This window comes from Zingiber officinale, chromosome 4A (genome assembly GCF_018446385.1).
Source record: "Zingiber officinale cultivar Zhangliang chromosome 4A, Zo_v1.1, whole genome shotgun sequence".
Classification (NCBI taxonomy): Eukaryota; Viridiplantae; Streptophyta; class Magnoliopsida; order Zingiberales; family Zingiberaceae; genus Zingiber; species Zingiber officinale.
The window spans coordinates 123688240-123704511 of record NC_055992.1 but is presented as its reverse complement, the minus strand read 5'-3'; the positions used below and the strand labels follow the sequence as shown (position 1 = coordinate 123704511).

General features: G+C 35.9%; 1 protein-coding gene across 1 annotated transcript; it reads left to right on the top strand.

The window, feature by feature from the left end:
- The first annotated feature begins 5724 nt into the window (after window positions 1–5724).
- LOC121970922 (sodium/hydrogen exchanger 6-like) lies at window positions 5725–14598 on the top strand. Its single transcript, XM_042521932.1, has 22 exons — window positions 5725–6070; window positions 7366–7417; window positions 7498–7557; window positions 7675–7699; window positions 7785–7870; window positions 7953–8064; window positions 8907–8969; window positions 9054–9073; window positions 9156–9253; window positions 9554–9582; window positions 10696–10727; window positions 10806–10853; window positions 10930–10990; window positions 11066–11163; window positions 11253–11328; window positions 11424–11443; window positions 12022–12119; window positions 12198–12307; window positions 12868–12963; window positions 13060–13154; window positions 13230–13309; window positions 14205–14598. The coding sequence occupies exons 1-22, from the start codon at window positions 5890–5892 to the stop codon at window positions 14228–14230; spliced, it is 1566 nt and encodes a 521-aa protein (XP_042377866.1). The 5' UTR covers window positions 5725–5889; the 3' UTR covers window positions 14231–14598.
- Window positions 14599–16272: the final 1674 nt, after the last annotated feature.

Here is a 16272-nt window from a genome sequence, read left to right as displayed (position 1 = left end):
CATAAAGGTGTGCAGACTATCATCTCTGTCTCTCTCTCTCTACACACACACGCACACGCGCACGAAAATGTTAGCTTGCACACCCTTAGGTGAGTGACCATGGGCAACATCCGACTTGGGTGATCTGACTTGGCTTCTTCTCTCATCTGCATGTAATAATTTTTCTATCTTTCATCTTAAATTAAAATAAAATTTCCTCTTCTCTCTCCTTTGATTGAAGACAACAATCACTATAGTGCTAGTTTTTAAAAACTAGCATCATAGATTAAATACACTAGCCACCGCTACGGTACTGATTTTTAAAGATCAACATCTTGGTGCTACCTAGTGCTGGTCTTTAAAGACTAGCACCTTGGGGCTACTTGTTGCTGGTTTTTAATCTGGTGTTGATCTTTAAAGACCAAGACTACCTTGGTATTGGTCTTTAACACCTTAGTGCTAGTGCTGGTTAAGGGTGTTGATCTTTATGCTAGTTTTTAAAGACCAGCACCAGGTGGTACTAGTTTTTAACCTGGTGCTGGTCTTTAATGACCAACACTACCTTGACATTGGTCTTTAATACCTTAGTGCTGGTCTTTAAAGACCAACATTAGCGCCAAGTGGTGTTGATTTTTAATTTGATGTTGATTTTTAAAGACCAACACCAAGGTGGAGTTGATGGATGAAGAGACATTTAAGGGATGCGAGGCTGATGGAGGAGCCTAGAAGGCTAGGTCTAGGTTGGTCGGACAAGGACGAGTGCTGAGTGAATATACTCGAAGGTCAAAATCCTATGGTTAGGGTTTGACCAATTGACTGGTACGGGCTCAGTTGACTAGTCAGTCGATTGGGGAGTGAATAGAATGTCTTTGTTCGCTCAACCCATGTGGAGCAGTCGACTGGTATCGAGCCGGTAGCCTGTAATGGTCGAATTCCACATACGACCAGTCAATTGGTGTCTTGATCAGTCGATTGGTGGTGGGAAACACAACTTATGTTTTCTCCCGAGCTCTATTAAATAGAGATCGAGTGGGCGACCATGGTTGACAAAATAGACTTGGTAAAGTATATTAGAGTCTTCCAAGCTCTCGTGTGATCAAGCGTCCTTGTGCAAGGTTGCGGTGAGGTTTCTCCACCCATAAGGAGCTGCTTGAGCTAGCCGAGATTTTTTGGGGAGTCATCCATCGATGGATCATGATCATCCACCTTATGGGCAGTCGTGGAGTAGGAGCTCTAATCTACGAACTACGTAAACGAACGTGTCAACAGTTTGTTTGTATTTCTTCATAGTCTTTAGCTTTCATATTTGCTATTTTGTATTTCCGCTGCGCTATCCAGTGTAGGAAGCGAACGACGTGGGTGATCGGCTATTCACCCCCCTTTAGCTGGGCATCAAGGTCCCAACAAAATATTATTGCATGTAGATGAGAGAGAGATTAAAAAAATAGATTTTGGCCATATCAGGTGCCCACATCGAATGTCACTCACGCTCGCTTACATAAGAGAGTGTAGGATATCCTTTCTCTCTATATATATAAAATAAAATTACCCTGCGCACCTTACGCTCGACTATGTGCAATGTATTTTTTTTGATGATTTTTTGAAGCTCTCGGTTATGGCAATAAAATTTTGCCTTTAAGTTTTAGGGGTTGAGTTATAGTATTGAGTAAATTTGCAAACTAAAAATTTTTTTGAGGTACACACTGGGTGCGCAATGTAAGGTGAGCAACATATTAAAACTATATATATATAGTAATGATATGGTGTTTGACTCACGTCCGCGACTCTCATATATATCTGAGAGCTCGGATCACTTTCGAACGCCCCACACACTTAGTCGAGCATGTGAATATATATATATTATATTTTATTTAGGGAGCGAGGGAGAGCGGGGAGGGAGACAGCAGAAGCGAGGGGGAGAGAGAGATCGGGGAGTGACAAGATGCCCACCGGAGAGAGAGAATAGTAGGAATATTTTATTTATAGAGAAATCGAACTGGCAATGCCACGTCTGCGCGTCGCTCACGGTCGCGCACAAAGCGTCGCCCAGCATATCAAATCTCTCTCTCTCTCTCTCTCTCTCTCTCTATATATATATATATATATATATATATATATATATATATATATATAAAGCCAAGCTTTGGGTTTTCAATTGTCACCTCCAAAGGAGTCCCTACCAGACGAAAATCTGGCAGCATCTCCCCTGTACTAGTGACCATCTGAATCTTGAAATATATAGCCCTCAGGGCTTCTCAATCCTCGGCCAACACGACCGGAACATATATGATAAAATAAGTAAACATTCAACGCAGTTTAATATAAAACCTACTCCACTACAAAGAGGTAAACACAACCCACAATAGAAAACCATCGCAGCGGAAAAACATGGGCAGCATATCAAAAACTTGATATAAAATGCACGAGTGCAAGAACTACACATCACAAGCCGGTAGATCACATAACAAGGAACCAAAGTCCGAAAATAGAAAATCATCTCGACATGGAGTGGGGACTAGCAACTAGAATCTCCTGACGGCTTCAACCTGAAATATGAATAAATCAACTGAGTGAGTTCAAGAACTCAGTGGGTATCGATCAGACATGCATAGTAAGATATAACTATTAGTAATAATCATGCAGTACAGTCTCCTAAACAATAACAGGTAATGCAAAACTGAACAACAGAAGGAACTATACTCACCAGGACCCCCTATTCGAACATAAGGGTGTGAACTATACCAACAGGTGCAGGGTCGTCAGACCAAATACATAATGTCTCCTATATGCATGTCAATCATATGCAACTACCAAAATGCAGCATCCAAAATGCAGCAATCACAAGCAATAAATGCAATCCGTGCTTATGATGCAAATGACATGGTCACCTCTGACGCCAGTCAACCACCTCACATGCGATGGTGAGCTCGAGTGGGTAGGGCTATGACAACTATGCACTGTGCCATCACTACTCCTAAGTGACAGAGTGGACAGGATGTCGTCGAAGTATACCTATCCTCCTACCCTAACTAAATAGGGGAGTCGAAACTCTCATCTCCCTGTGTCACTGTCAAGAGGAGGGATCCCTGTTTGCTACCACGCTACGCCACCACTACCCATGAGTAGACCAGCGGAGCCTTGACAGAGCAACTACACACACCCTGCCTAATGCACCACTAACCCATGAGTGGTTGTATGTGCAGATCATGTAACTGGCGATGTGCGCTCAACTACAAAGGAGTCGACAATCACTCAGCATGCAATCATGCAAAACGGTGCATGACACTAAATCATGTAACTCCTGAAATATCAACCTCCAAATAATATGTATCAAAAGTAAAACCGAGTCCATAACAATGAGCTAGATATCATAAATCTAGATACACATGCCAGGTAATAAATCTAGATACACATGCCAAGTATATCTAGTAACTAGACATGTACCCGGTAATGCATTGTATGTCACTACTTCTATGAACCTAAGTACACATGAAAGAATCAAGAGGCATAAGCATAAATGCATAACAGATAACAATATGGGCATACTACGGATATCAAGTAGTGACATATCAAGGCAGATATAAACATAACCATTACTACTAGCTATAAGTATTGACATACCAAGGCAGATATAAACATAACTATTGCTACTAGCTATAACCTATTACGCATATCAAAATGACAATATCAAAAGAGATAAGTCAAAGGTACCCGCCTCAAATATAGCGCATGCTAAAGTAATCCCACGTCAAGACGGTTATCTCAAATCAACGTCCTGCAAATCACACGATATACAGTTTAGCTAATCACATATAGAACAATTAGCTAAACCCAAATCCAATACTAATTTGATTAGGTAATCACGTTTAATTCCACCTAATGATCCAAATCTAATTTGATGATAAATCCATCTATAATCCACCAATCAATTACTAATCAAATCCCATCATAAATCCTTTTAGATCCACTAATTACTAATTATCCAAGCAATAACTGATTACCAAAATTTCCAACATAATCTGATGCACAACATACCCTAATGTGATTGCTCCTCTGTTGCTCACGGCCAAAGATCTTAGTGTTGGAAATTTGTGGTCGGAGCTATGGATCACCCATTGATCCTCACATCAATTACCCTAAAATCACAATCTGTAAATTAACATTGCAATCCACTTCAAGCTTAGTTCAACAGCCTTACCTAAATGTATCGACAGATTCCTCTAACCAACTCCCAGCAGCCAAGCATGCGGTCAATGATAGTCTTGGATCGGAGATTGCTGCTAGCAGCGGACAACGACTGCTACCGTGGTGGCAACACACAACAACGATGGTGGTTCATGGAAAGCAGCAAAGTCGACGGAAGGAAGGGACACCAACGTTAATCTAGGGCTAGCTGCGTCCGGTAGAGACTGAGAGTCTGAGAGGAGGTGGCGATACTCGAGGATGGCCACGAGCGACGACGTCGAGCAGATCAGGGCAAGAAAAAAAAAGGAGTCTGGTGGAAGTTAGGGCACGACTCAGTCGGTGAAAGGGAGGAGAGGGTAGCAGCGGAGGTCGATGTCGGCGATGGGATCAGTGTCTGTTGTGCTCATATGGGCGGAGAAAGAAGGGAAGCCGCACGAGAGGAAGAGGGGATCGGTGACGAAATCGGGACGAGAGGGAGGGAGAGGGAGAGGGAGAGGGAGAGGGAGAAGGGATTCGGCGAGATGGGGTGAAGGAAGAGTTAGGACACAGTAACTTATACTTAGGGTTTTGCTTAATCAAACCTTAGGTACACTCCTCAATCAATTCCCACTAAATGGATATTCCAAATAGGTTTTTCCCAAGCCTATAAATTCATCCCCTCACAATTCGTCATATGAACTCTGAAAAATTCCCAGAAAATTTCTAAAAATTTCTAAAAATTTCATTAATGTTATTCGTCTATTAACCTTATTATATTATTATTATTTTGTTACGGTATTTTACATCAAGTTTACTTGATAAACTAATTAAGCCAAGTCGACCTAAACCATTAAAATAATTATTCAAACTTGAGTTAATTTTTTTATGAGCTTGAGTTTAGTCTAAATTTGATTTGAACTTAGTTCGTTTAGATGTTATCGAGCTTTCAATACAAATTTATTTAGAATTTTTATTTGTTTGATTGATTATTGAGCTTGATAATTTTTTTTATCATTTTAAAATTCTTTATTTATTGAAAATTTTTTTATTAATAAACATATTTACTGAAGATGGTTAACGAATGTTGTTATGAACATTATTTAAGAACATTATTCATGAATTTTATTTATTAACAAAATTTATTTATTTAGTTTAACAAATTATTCAAATTTATTTATTTAATTATATATATATATATATATATATATATATATAGAGGAAGGGAACATCAATAATTTCTTATAAAATTGAATACTAAATTTATTCAGTTTACCGACCTACTTAAAAGACCGTAAAATATAAATATTTCAATTTAAAGCTACGACCCATTGCATTGGATCCGGAAACCGCGGAACCCGACCCGATTGGCCAATTCTTCTCCCGGTCGGGTCGTGATGGTATCGATGGCAATTTGGCCATGCACGAGTTTGGATGGCTGATAAAATATAATTAATGTTCATAAAATACTCTTCCATACACCTGCGATTTTATTGGAGGCAAGTTTGGGTCGAGCTATGGACCCACAAATACTTCTAACAACGAAGGAGGTAGTTAAGCGAGTTTATTACAAAATTGTATGACATAACATTTCCAAGTTCGCATTGGCCTCCTATCGGCGCCGTTCCTTCGAAAGCGCACTGCGCTTATCGCGGACGCAATCGCAGGCACCGGCAGCAGAAGAGTCGAGGAGAACAAATTAGATCGTCTCCAGAAGCGAGATTGATCAGCGAAGAATCGTCTCCATCGATGTCGGAGCTCAATATGACGGCGCTTGCAGTCAGTCCTCCGCCGGGGAAGGAGCAGCAGGCTGCCGGGGTGGGAATACTCCTCCAGATCTCTATGTTGGTGCTCTCCTTCGTCGTAGGTCATGTGCTCCGCCGCCACAAGTTCTACTACATCCCCGAGGCCAGTGCTTCCCTCATCATAGGTAACACTTTTTTCCCTCTCTCATACTCTGTTGTTTAATGTTCCTATTTCTACGATCTTTATTCTTCTTATAATTGCTGCTTCGCCTAAATCCCTAATTTTGTAGTTCTAGGGGAAGTGCCTTCTGAATTCCGTTATTATTTACCTAAAATGTGCTGAGGATTTGGTCTACAAGCCAGTCTTTAGACTATGGATCACAGTGGACTATCATGAAATGTTTTGTGTATAAACTAGGCTTATTAACCGCGTATATTCTAGGGTGGCATTGCATAGATGGCATCAGCCCGAACTAGTTTTTTTTATCTACATGTAAATACATGATTTTATATCAATGATCATGTAAAGCTGGCGGTCTGTTGGATTGAAAACTGTTCTAAACATATTTTGAACTTTCAGTCATGTAGATTGGTTGAAATAAATGAAGTTCATGGTATGAAGTCATGACACATTCAAAAAGCTTCATTTTATGGCAGTAAAAAGGGGTATGGCCGGGGACATTAGCATCTTCTATATTGTTACTGTGGTGGTGAAGATATGAAACAGTATTCCTTGTGTATCTCCAGCACCTACTAAGATTTACATGAAAAAAAAAACAAAGACAGCATGGCCATGTTTCCTGGGCATACTGACACTTACCCATAGAGCTCATTGAAGTTTCTGACTAGTACATGTATCATAGATTCGTGAAATTATTTTCATTGATAAGCTCAACATAGTGGTTGTTGGTTTTGTATGGATAAAGAGTGATGGATCCTTATTGCCATGTGAATAGTGCAAATTCTGGTTACTTATCGCATACTTAGCTGGACGCTTGTTGACAAATGACACATGCAAATTCTGCTTCTTGTTCCACCTCGTAACAACTGACATACAAATTTCATAGATTCAACTATTTCTTTTTATTTTACATATTTTTGTTTCAATAGTGGAATTACTGAAACCAATAATACTGGATCACTAGAATGCTGTTTTTGAATGTATCTTATTAAGCAAGCAAGTTGACTGTAGGCAAACAAGTTAACTCCTAGGGCAGCAATAATCATTAATATAAACTAGAGCATATTTGAACTTTGTATCAAGATGGTTTATCATTGCTTCAATTACTTTAGCATGTTCTTTTACTAACATGCTCTAATTAGTTACAAAACATCGAACATCATTCATCATAAATTTAATGTAAAGTTATACGGTAATTATAACTTCATGAACAGATATCTCTTTTGAAGTACCTATGGTTGCAATTTCTTTTCTTGATGGGAATAGCATAATGAACTACTATTTGCCTTGTAATGACAGGTCTACTTGTTGGTATACTTGCTAACGTCTCAGATACTGAAGTTAGTATCAGGTTTGTGTCTTATGCTTCTGTTCATCCGTAACAAGCATATCTTATTTGCAATAATGATGATATTATTGGTCTTTTTACAGGAGGTGGTTTAATTTCCATGAGGAATTTTTCTTCCTTTTCTTGTTGCCGCCAATTATATTATATCCAACTTGTGCATATTATAAACTATTATCTTTTTCTTTTATTTTCAAGTTGAGAAAGCAATTGCATCATTCTAATATTTTAAATCGATATTGATTTTCTTAACTTTAACCTACTCAATCAGGGTTCAGTTTAGCACCGGTAAGTTTTGAGGCTATATCAATCCTGTAAGAATGTACTTGCACTAAAGTTGAATCTGATGTATTATTATGTTTGATATCTACAGAAACCCTTTTTTTCAAACTTCGGAGCCATTGTTACATTTGCTATCTTAGGGACATGTATTGCTGCAGTAGTCACAGGCTTTTTAGTGTAAGAACATTTGAAGCCCATGGTCCTATTTGTTAAATTTCAAGAATAGCACAATTTTATGGGTGCCATTTTTATTTTGTAGTTATCTCGGAGGGTTGACATTTCTGATGTACAAATTGCCATTAGTTGAGTGCCTGATGTTTGGCGCTCTTATATCAGCAACTGATCCTGTCACAGTGCTATCTATTTTCCAGGTATCTTGAACATGTTATTTATAGATTAACTATCTCAGACTAAAGGTTATCATCCAAAAAAAATAATATAAGTATGATATTTTTTGCAATGAGCATCTGTTAATGCACCTACTTTTTCTTCTCACTCATAACTTCAAGAAGATAGGATGAAGATTAAACTTCTGTATTTTTATAGTAGTCTATTTCTTAGCTTATCAATGCCCTTTTGCATTTCATGTAAGTCTGTTGATATTCAAAACTTCTTTGTTTGAAACTATGTATGTAAGTTCTGGTGTCAGGAAGGTTTTGTGTGGCAGCTGGAATGACACACCATGTACTAGAGATCAAATATTGGGCATGGTCTGCCCATGAAACCCAGTCAAAAATGGAAAATAGGAAAGAACAAAGAAGAAGAAGAAAAAATAAGGAAAGGATAAAGAAGAATATCACATTGAAAACAGAAACACTGTTAATAAACAAGAACAAACAGTACATGCATGCATCCTTGTCATGCTTTTTGGCTTCCACTACTCAGTTCATGTTTCCTAAACAAAGAAAAATTTCATGGTTCTTATATTTTCTCACCTAAATCATCTAATTCTGAAAATCATAAATAATCATATATTGATAACTTGTCTTCAGATTGCGGGTTTCTATTTTACCACTACCAAATTCAAATTTTATGATTGAACTAAATGATGTACTACTAACAAATAAATCAAATTATCTGCAACTACCAACTGTCCTTGGCTGAGATTAGATAGAATGCATATATGCACTTTTTTTATTTTTCTATATTCATTTTGTTTTTAAGCTTTCATTTACTCTATTTTCCCATGGTTTCTTGTCTTCTTTTTTTGTAGGAACTTGGTACTGACACGAATCTATATGCCTTGGTGTTTGGAGAATCCGTTTTAAACGACGCAGTATGTTCCACTTTTAACATGCTAAAAACTGCTACACATTTTTGCTTCTCCAAGTGATTTTTCTTAATTTTGTTGGAAATGCAGATGGCTATCTCCTTGTACAGGTTTGCTCATGGACTTGAGGATGCATTTCCCATACTGTCTAGTTCCATATTTTCACTGTTTGATAGAATCTGTTTACTCTAGGACCATGTCATCAGTACAAAGTCGCGCTTCCTCAGGACAAAGCTTTTTTGTGCTTGTTCTGAGTTTTCTCGAGACATTTGTTGGTTCAATGTCTGCAGGTTAGGATTACGTCTATTTTTTTTAACTGTTATTCTGGTTGAATCTCACTTCCTCATGGTGAGTTACTGAATCAGTAACCTAAAAATTCTGAAAATTTTGTTTCTCTGATGCACTCTTTTTCATGTAATTACACCATAAATTCTATGTGAGTGAAATCTTGCTCATAAAACAATTTGCAATATGATTAAATAAATTATATACTTTTCTATAATGTAACTCTGTTAATGGCTTTGTATCAAGTCAAGTCCCTCAAAGTTTTTTATTTTTAAGCACAACTAATTCATGTTGCTTTTGCACAGGGGTTGGCGTTGGATTCATTTCTTCTCTGATATCCTTTATCAAGCATTTGTTTGTTCATTCAGTCTTCATTGCTTTCATGTCCTTATTCTATTTTTCCTGTTTTTAGTTTTGTATGGAGCAGGCGCATCTACAGATTCTAAAAAAGTTTTAACAGGTTTCTCAATCCTAAGAAGTAAGAATATAAACACTTTAGGTGGTCATGCTTCTGTCCAAGCTGATAATTATTATGAAGTCATACCAATAATTTGAAATATGTTTTAATTAGAGAAAACCCCTATATACTGCATGTACCACCTGCACCACTATGTATATTGATGAAAAAATTTGGTTTGTCCTTAACTTTCTTCTTTAGGAAAACACTTATTTCTAAAATCTGTCATTTTATCCTAAAAGAATGAACAAACATTTTCTAATTGTGTTGATGCTTTATTCATCCTTAGAGGCTTTTCAACCCCTGCTACCCTGATCATATCTAGGATAGCTGCTTTAACTTGTATCAGTCATTACAATCCATCCATCCATGAAAATTGTCTATATAGATGACAGTTAAAAAAACTTCTTTTCTTTTAATGTTTATTTTGAGATTGTCGCTAAAGAAAGATCAGAAAATGTTCCAACGGAATAGAGTGTTACATACAAGATAAATCTTAGCATGGGTGTATAAATCATAATTTTTATATCCTCTTTAGACAATCACATCTAAAGCATAATTAATTCATCCAATATAAGCCTCAAATAGCATTTATTAATTTATCGTGTTTGAGCAATTCTTTTGAGCATTGTGACATCATAAGATTATTGAATATATATATATATTTTTTCTTTTAGGTAAATTTAATGAAATATTTAGCTAAAAAACATAGTCATTCAACATTCCCTGTCCTAAAGAAATGACCCTGGAATTCCTTCCATGGCACAGGGACATGTTACTAACAATATGGCTCGTTTAAGCGATCATACTATCCTGAATGTGTGCAAATCTGCTATGTTGAGAACAATGTCAGAGAATGTTCCAATATTGTTGTTAGCCTAAACTATGATTGTAGCACTTTATTTTGACTTAAATCTCAGTTCATGATGTATGTCTTTCTTGGGGGTTTGAAAAATTATGCACATTGGAAAAGCCTTAACTGCTGAATACCTCTTCAAATATGCTGGATTGGATATTGAAAAGTAAGAATTTTTGTGATTTCTCTGCCTTTTGCTTGGTATCTTTTTCCCATTTAAATAATTGACACACTTTTCTTTCAGCCTTCAAAATTTGGAGTGTTGTCTCTTTGTCCTTTTCCCTTATTTCTCGTAAGTGATCTAATTTTCTGGATTAATTTTCTTTTACAAAGAAAGAAGAAATAAGTGAGTCATGACTTATTTGCAGTTACATGCTAGCGGAAGGATTAGGTCTCTCTGGTATCGTGTCAATACTGTTTACTGGAATTGTACGTATCTTCTCTTTTTTCAATAACTATACTATGACTATTTGTTCTAAGTGTTTGCATTTGTATTTCTTGTAGGTAATGAAGCATTATACATTCTCCAATTTGTCAGAGAACTCTCAACGTTTTGCTACTGCCTTTTTCCACTTGATTTCATCACTAGCTGAAACATTTGTGTAGGAGGATATGCATTGATGCCCTTATCTATTTTTCTACCACGTGTTCTTCAACAAATTCTACCTTCACTATATTGTGTGTTTTTCAGGTTTATCTACATGGGTTTTGACATTGCAATGGAGGAACATAGTTGGTCCCACTTGGGGTTTATTTTCTTTTCAATTGTATCCTTGTCACTTCATTAAATAGAATCTGTTATTACATTTGATGTATGTAGCTATCTCTTCCTCCTTAACTTTCATCTTCATTGGTGAACTAGATCTTCATAGGTGTTGCAAGGTATTTCCCTATCACCTCTAGTTCTAAATCTCTACTAATATTAATTTAGCTTAAATTAAGTTGGAGAACAGAGACTAATGCCTTATTATTTCTTTCTACTGTAGTATACGATATCAGTCGCTACTAGTCATTCTGTTTCTAAATGAATCAACTCATTCAGGTTTCATTTTTTAAAACCAATTGAAAGATTGAGTTATGCCTGTGATTTGGAGTTATTAACCAAAACAGAACCTCGGATTCCTAGTCTGGTGTCTACTGTTACTTGGAAATATATAGTGATTCAACCAAAGATTATGGTTATGAACTTGTGATGTTGATATTTGCTCCATGAATACGCCTTTAGCCCTTATGACATTGTTTCTGTTATTTCTAATGTTTTTATGGTATTCCATGACACAAGGGAATCAGACATTAATTGTATGCTTTAGTTGAAGAACAACGATGATTATTTTTCTGTGGATTCTTGTAGGCTATTTACCAATCCAAACTTCCAGGATTTCCAAGTTAAATATTTTATTCAGAGATTTTGTGCTGTGAATCATATTACAACTTACTGTCTATGTTGATTTATCTTGAAGGGCTGCACATGTTTTTACTTGTGCCAACTTAGTGAACATGGCTCGGCCAGCAAATCGCAAAATACCTGCTAAGCATCAGAAGGCACTTTGGTATAGTGGTGAGAATTGACTATTTAATTTCTCGGAAGTCCACTTTGTGGTATTCGTTTTTTACCTCTTCTTTTACCCCTGAACAGGTCTTCGGGGAGCTATGGCTTTTGCCCTTGCACTGCAGTCAGTACATGATCTTCCAGAGGCTCATGGAAAAACCATTCTGACAGCTACCACTGCAATAATTGTACTAACTGTAGGTTATCATGCTAGTAATGTTTACAGTAAACCATGCAAACAAGGAACACTGTAGATATTTGTCAATGTTCTTTCCCTTTGCTTTATGATAACCATCTGTTTGCAATTATTTCTAATAATTACCAAGAATTTGTTTCCGTTCGAATGTAGAAATATATATAATGTTACCAAGAACACAACAATGACACAAATTGTGAGTCCTAAGTATTTCCAGTCAGGATAGGGTTACCAAGAAAACAGTATAAAAAAAAGAATTTATATTTTCAATAGATAATGAACATGTATTGATAGTGGAAGGCCATCAAAACTAGTCTATATCAAAATATTACTATAATTTCATTAAGCTCTCTTGGTTGATTATATGTGTTTGTCTTGGTGCCACTTTTTATTTAATTGCTTAATGGCTATGACTATTCTCTTTATGGCCTTTGCTCTTCCAATATGAACTAATCAGTAGCAACTATCAAGCTGAAAAGAATGATCAATAACTTAGTTTTTAATATATATATATCTTGAATTGTTCAACATCTTTTTGCAACAAAATGACTTTCATGTTAGGTAATATTGATTGGTGGCTCAACTGGTACCATGCTTGAAGCTCTAGAAGTAGTAGGTGATGGTCAAAATGATACACTGGAAGCCAATTTTTCAGAGGTGCTGTCAGATGACACACATTTCTTATTACTTTCTATTAACTTTTAAAAGAAACTTTTGGTATGCATTAAATCTTTTGTTATTATCTGGTTTCAGGACTTTGAGAGTAATAATGGCTACAGTGTTCCAACTTACCAAGGAACATCATCAGGAAGTAAGATAAAGATGAAGCTCAAGGAGTTTCATAAGAGGTTCTTTTAGATTTTAGCAATTTCCTTTATGTTTCAATAATACATATTTTTAAGCTGCCTGTTTTGCTGCTGCAGCACTACATCCTTCACTGCATTGGATAAAAATTACTTAACTCCATTCTTTACAACTCAAAATAACGGTGAAGATGATTCTGGTATGATGCCCACACCTTTTTTTTTTAATGTGAAACAAAGTGTTCAAATATCAAGTAATGAACTAGTGTTTTTGTTCGAGAAATATTGTTATAGTCCTTGAACATTTCGACTAGTAAAAGAATGCATTTATTGGTTTGCAGAAGTATATTATTCTCTTGTATTCAAGGCATGATGTTGTTAATATCGAAATTGTTTAATAGTTAATAGCTCGAGACTAAGCTCTGTGATCTCCAAATATAACACACTACAATAAATATTCTAGTTTAATTCTGTTTGGTCCTTCAGAAATTCTATTCATATTTATTTTACCATGATATTTCAAACTCACCCTGCAGAATTTAAAGGTGCCATACATCCATCTTTCTCCATGAGGAATGCATATTGCTGCATGTAGTTTAAATTATAACTTAAAGGGTAAAATCTAGTTTACCACTTGGACTTTTAGTGTATATTTTTAGTTTCATTTCAACCCTCGAAATTCATGCTCTAGTTTATAAATCATCACTAAGGGAAAGAAAATATATTCAGATTCTACAAAATCTGCTGCATGATCCAGTGTGTTTTCCTTCTTGTTTGGTTTTGACAGTCTATATTTCTGCACACATTTGAACTTGTAATATAAGATCAACATAGATTAAAGATGATGATTTTGAAGTTGAATGGAAGTGGAAAGAATATCCCTTAAATTTGTTATCGAACTCTCGGGCACCAATACTGCACCCTGCTTTGGCTTGTAAGCCCATATTTCGTACCTCTAATAATCGGTTGTTGAAAGATGTTTAAAGAGTCTATAAACTAGCTACCAGTAGATACCTATGCGTCTTACCATTGTTACCATTGTTTTCGTTGCTGGATCCTTTGCTTCAGTTTTGTGGTTTTATGGTTGTATATCAGATGAATCACCGAGGCAGAACACTTGAAGAGGAGGATTCCGCAGTCAATGTGTAAAATTGGCGAGCTTCACCTGCCTTCTCGGTTTTACTACCATCTTTTTTTCCCAGAGCTTCATATCCAGTTGCAGGAGGCGAGCAGGAAGAAGTCAAACTCACGCGGTTGATGGATCAGCCCCTAGCCTTACCACATTTAACCTAGTGAAATACATCTTATGATAGATTGTCATAAAGAAAAACACAGCAGCATAGTATGTAAACGCTACACTTTGTATACACAACCGTTGGCCATTTTGTCAAACTGATTTAAATGTAGTCATAATATAGCCGTCACACATTAATCTCGAAGTCTTGGAAGCTTTGCTGAATCTCTACAGAGCTGACAATATTTATGGCAATTTATGGACTCGATTTCTTCTTGGAATGGAGCAATTGTGTCAAGTTGATGCCCCAAAGTTAGTATCGAAGAAGAATTTTGTTTCGTGAGTTGTTATGAGATTGAAAATAGAATGATTTGTGGAGCGATGTATTCATTTCGTTGTTTAGTAATATTGCTGAAGTTGTATCAAAAGTGGAATAACATTCAGCATAAGGTGTTGTAGATTGGCAAGAACATTCGGCACACTTGCCTCTTAAAATGTTTTGGTCAATCTAACAATACAACATTGTGCCTTCGCCGATCAGGCGGCTATAGCTTAGCTCAAGTTGCATCCCTAATGGACCATCCTCTCCGTCTTAGCTAACTGACTAACGGCGTGTTAGACTCATTGAAGGCTTCATGTTGCAAACTGAAGTGGTACGTACTTAGTCAATTACTCGAGGTTTCATTTAATTACGAACCAAATTAAAGAGAAAAAAAAAACGAAGAAGGAAAAAAAAACAATAGGAGGGCCATCATGTTTCATTTAATGATAAAAAAAGCTCCTACATTTTTCTTCCACCCTTCAATTATTTAATTGACATCTCCACTTTCATCACCATTTATGTATTTATTTAATTAAACAACACATGGGAAACATATATTTATAAATTTTTTAATATAATTAATTATGGTGATCAAACCGTTTCCAACCTACCATATCGATGAAGTATGAGAAATCTTGCACGCTTAGTCATACTTCACCTACCTATATCTATATCTCTACCTATAGGTTAGAGTGTCAAGCCAGTCGAGTCGAGTCACACGTCATGGCATGGTTGGGTCTCTCGCACGCCATGGGTCAGGTTCCGATGGGTTGAGTCATGATGAGTAGGTGAAAGAAGGCTTGTGTCCATATGAGTCGAACGATCCGAGTAAGGCATCGTAAGCGTGATGATAATGGTTGAGAAAGATGTGTTCGGATGGTGGTCTGTACTTTGAAGTACAGAGGGTGAATTGCTCAAGTTCGGATGGAGACATGCTTGCTCATCAGGTTAGACCTGTGCTTGGTGCCCAAGCTAGCTTGAGATAGAGGATATATACTAACATGTAAAATAATTAGGCAAAAAAAAAAAAAAACACCACCCTAGATTATGCAAATTGTTAGAAGAGCACCTCTGTTTTTAAGAAAAAGACAAAAAAATATTCCACGTGTTTTATATCAAAAATATCCTTATTCTTATTCTGCTCATTAACTATTAATAGTAAAAAAAATTGACTATTTTATTTTAATTAAAATTACTATATATAAAATATTATTATATTAATTTTGTTTTTTTATCAATTTAGTAAAATTTATTGAAACTTCATCTAAATTATTTTAAATCAATTAAAATCACTTTCAAATAATTGTAGCAGCCAGTTAAATTAATCGTTAATTTTAAATCTAAAATACTATTTAATTTTTATCAAAATTATTTAAAATAATTATAATAATTATCAATAGTTGTTACAATATTATTTGAAGTTGCAAGATTACAAATAAATTCTCATGTTAAAAATAAACGAAAAAGAAGTATTAGCTAAAGTGGATAAGAACCAAATGTATATCCTTTATAAAGGAAGATCTATTTTTTAAAAAAATAATAATAATATAAATATTTAAAAATAATATAAAACATAAAAAACTATATAATAAAAAAAATAATAAAAA

What these genes read in the sequence shown, in the direction of transcription:
- LOC121970922 (XM_042521932.1), top strand. Translation starts at nt 5,890, where the DNA reads ATGTCGGAGCTCAATATGACGGCGCTTGCAGTCAGTCCTCCGCCGGGG. An exon ending in AATCCGTTTTAAACGACGCA is followed by an intron (nt 8,970 to 9,053) that starts GTATGTTCCACT and finishes TTGGAAATGCAG; the next exon opens with ATGGCTATCTCCTTGTACAG. An exon ending in TCACTAGCTGAAACATTTGT is followed by an intron (nt 11,164 to 11,252) that starts GTAGGAGGATAT and finishes TGTGTTTTTCAG; the next exon opens with GTTTATCTACATGGGTTTTG.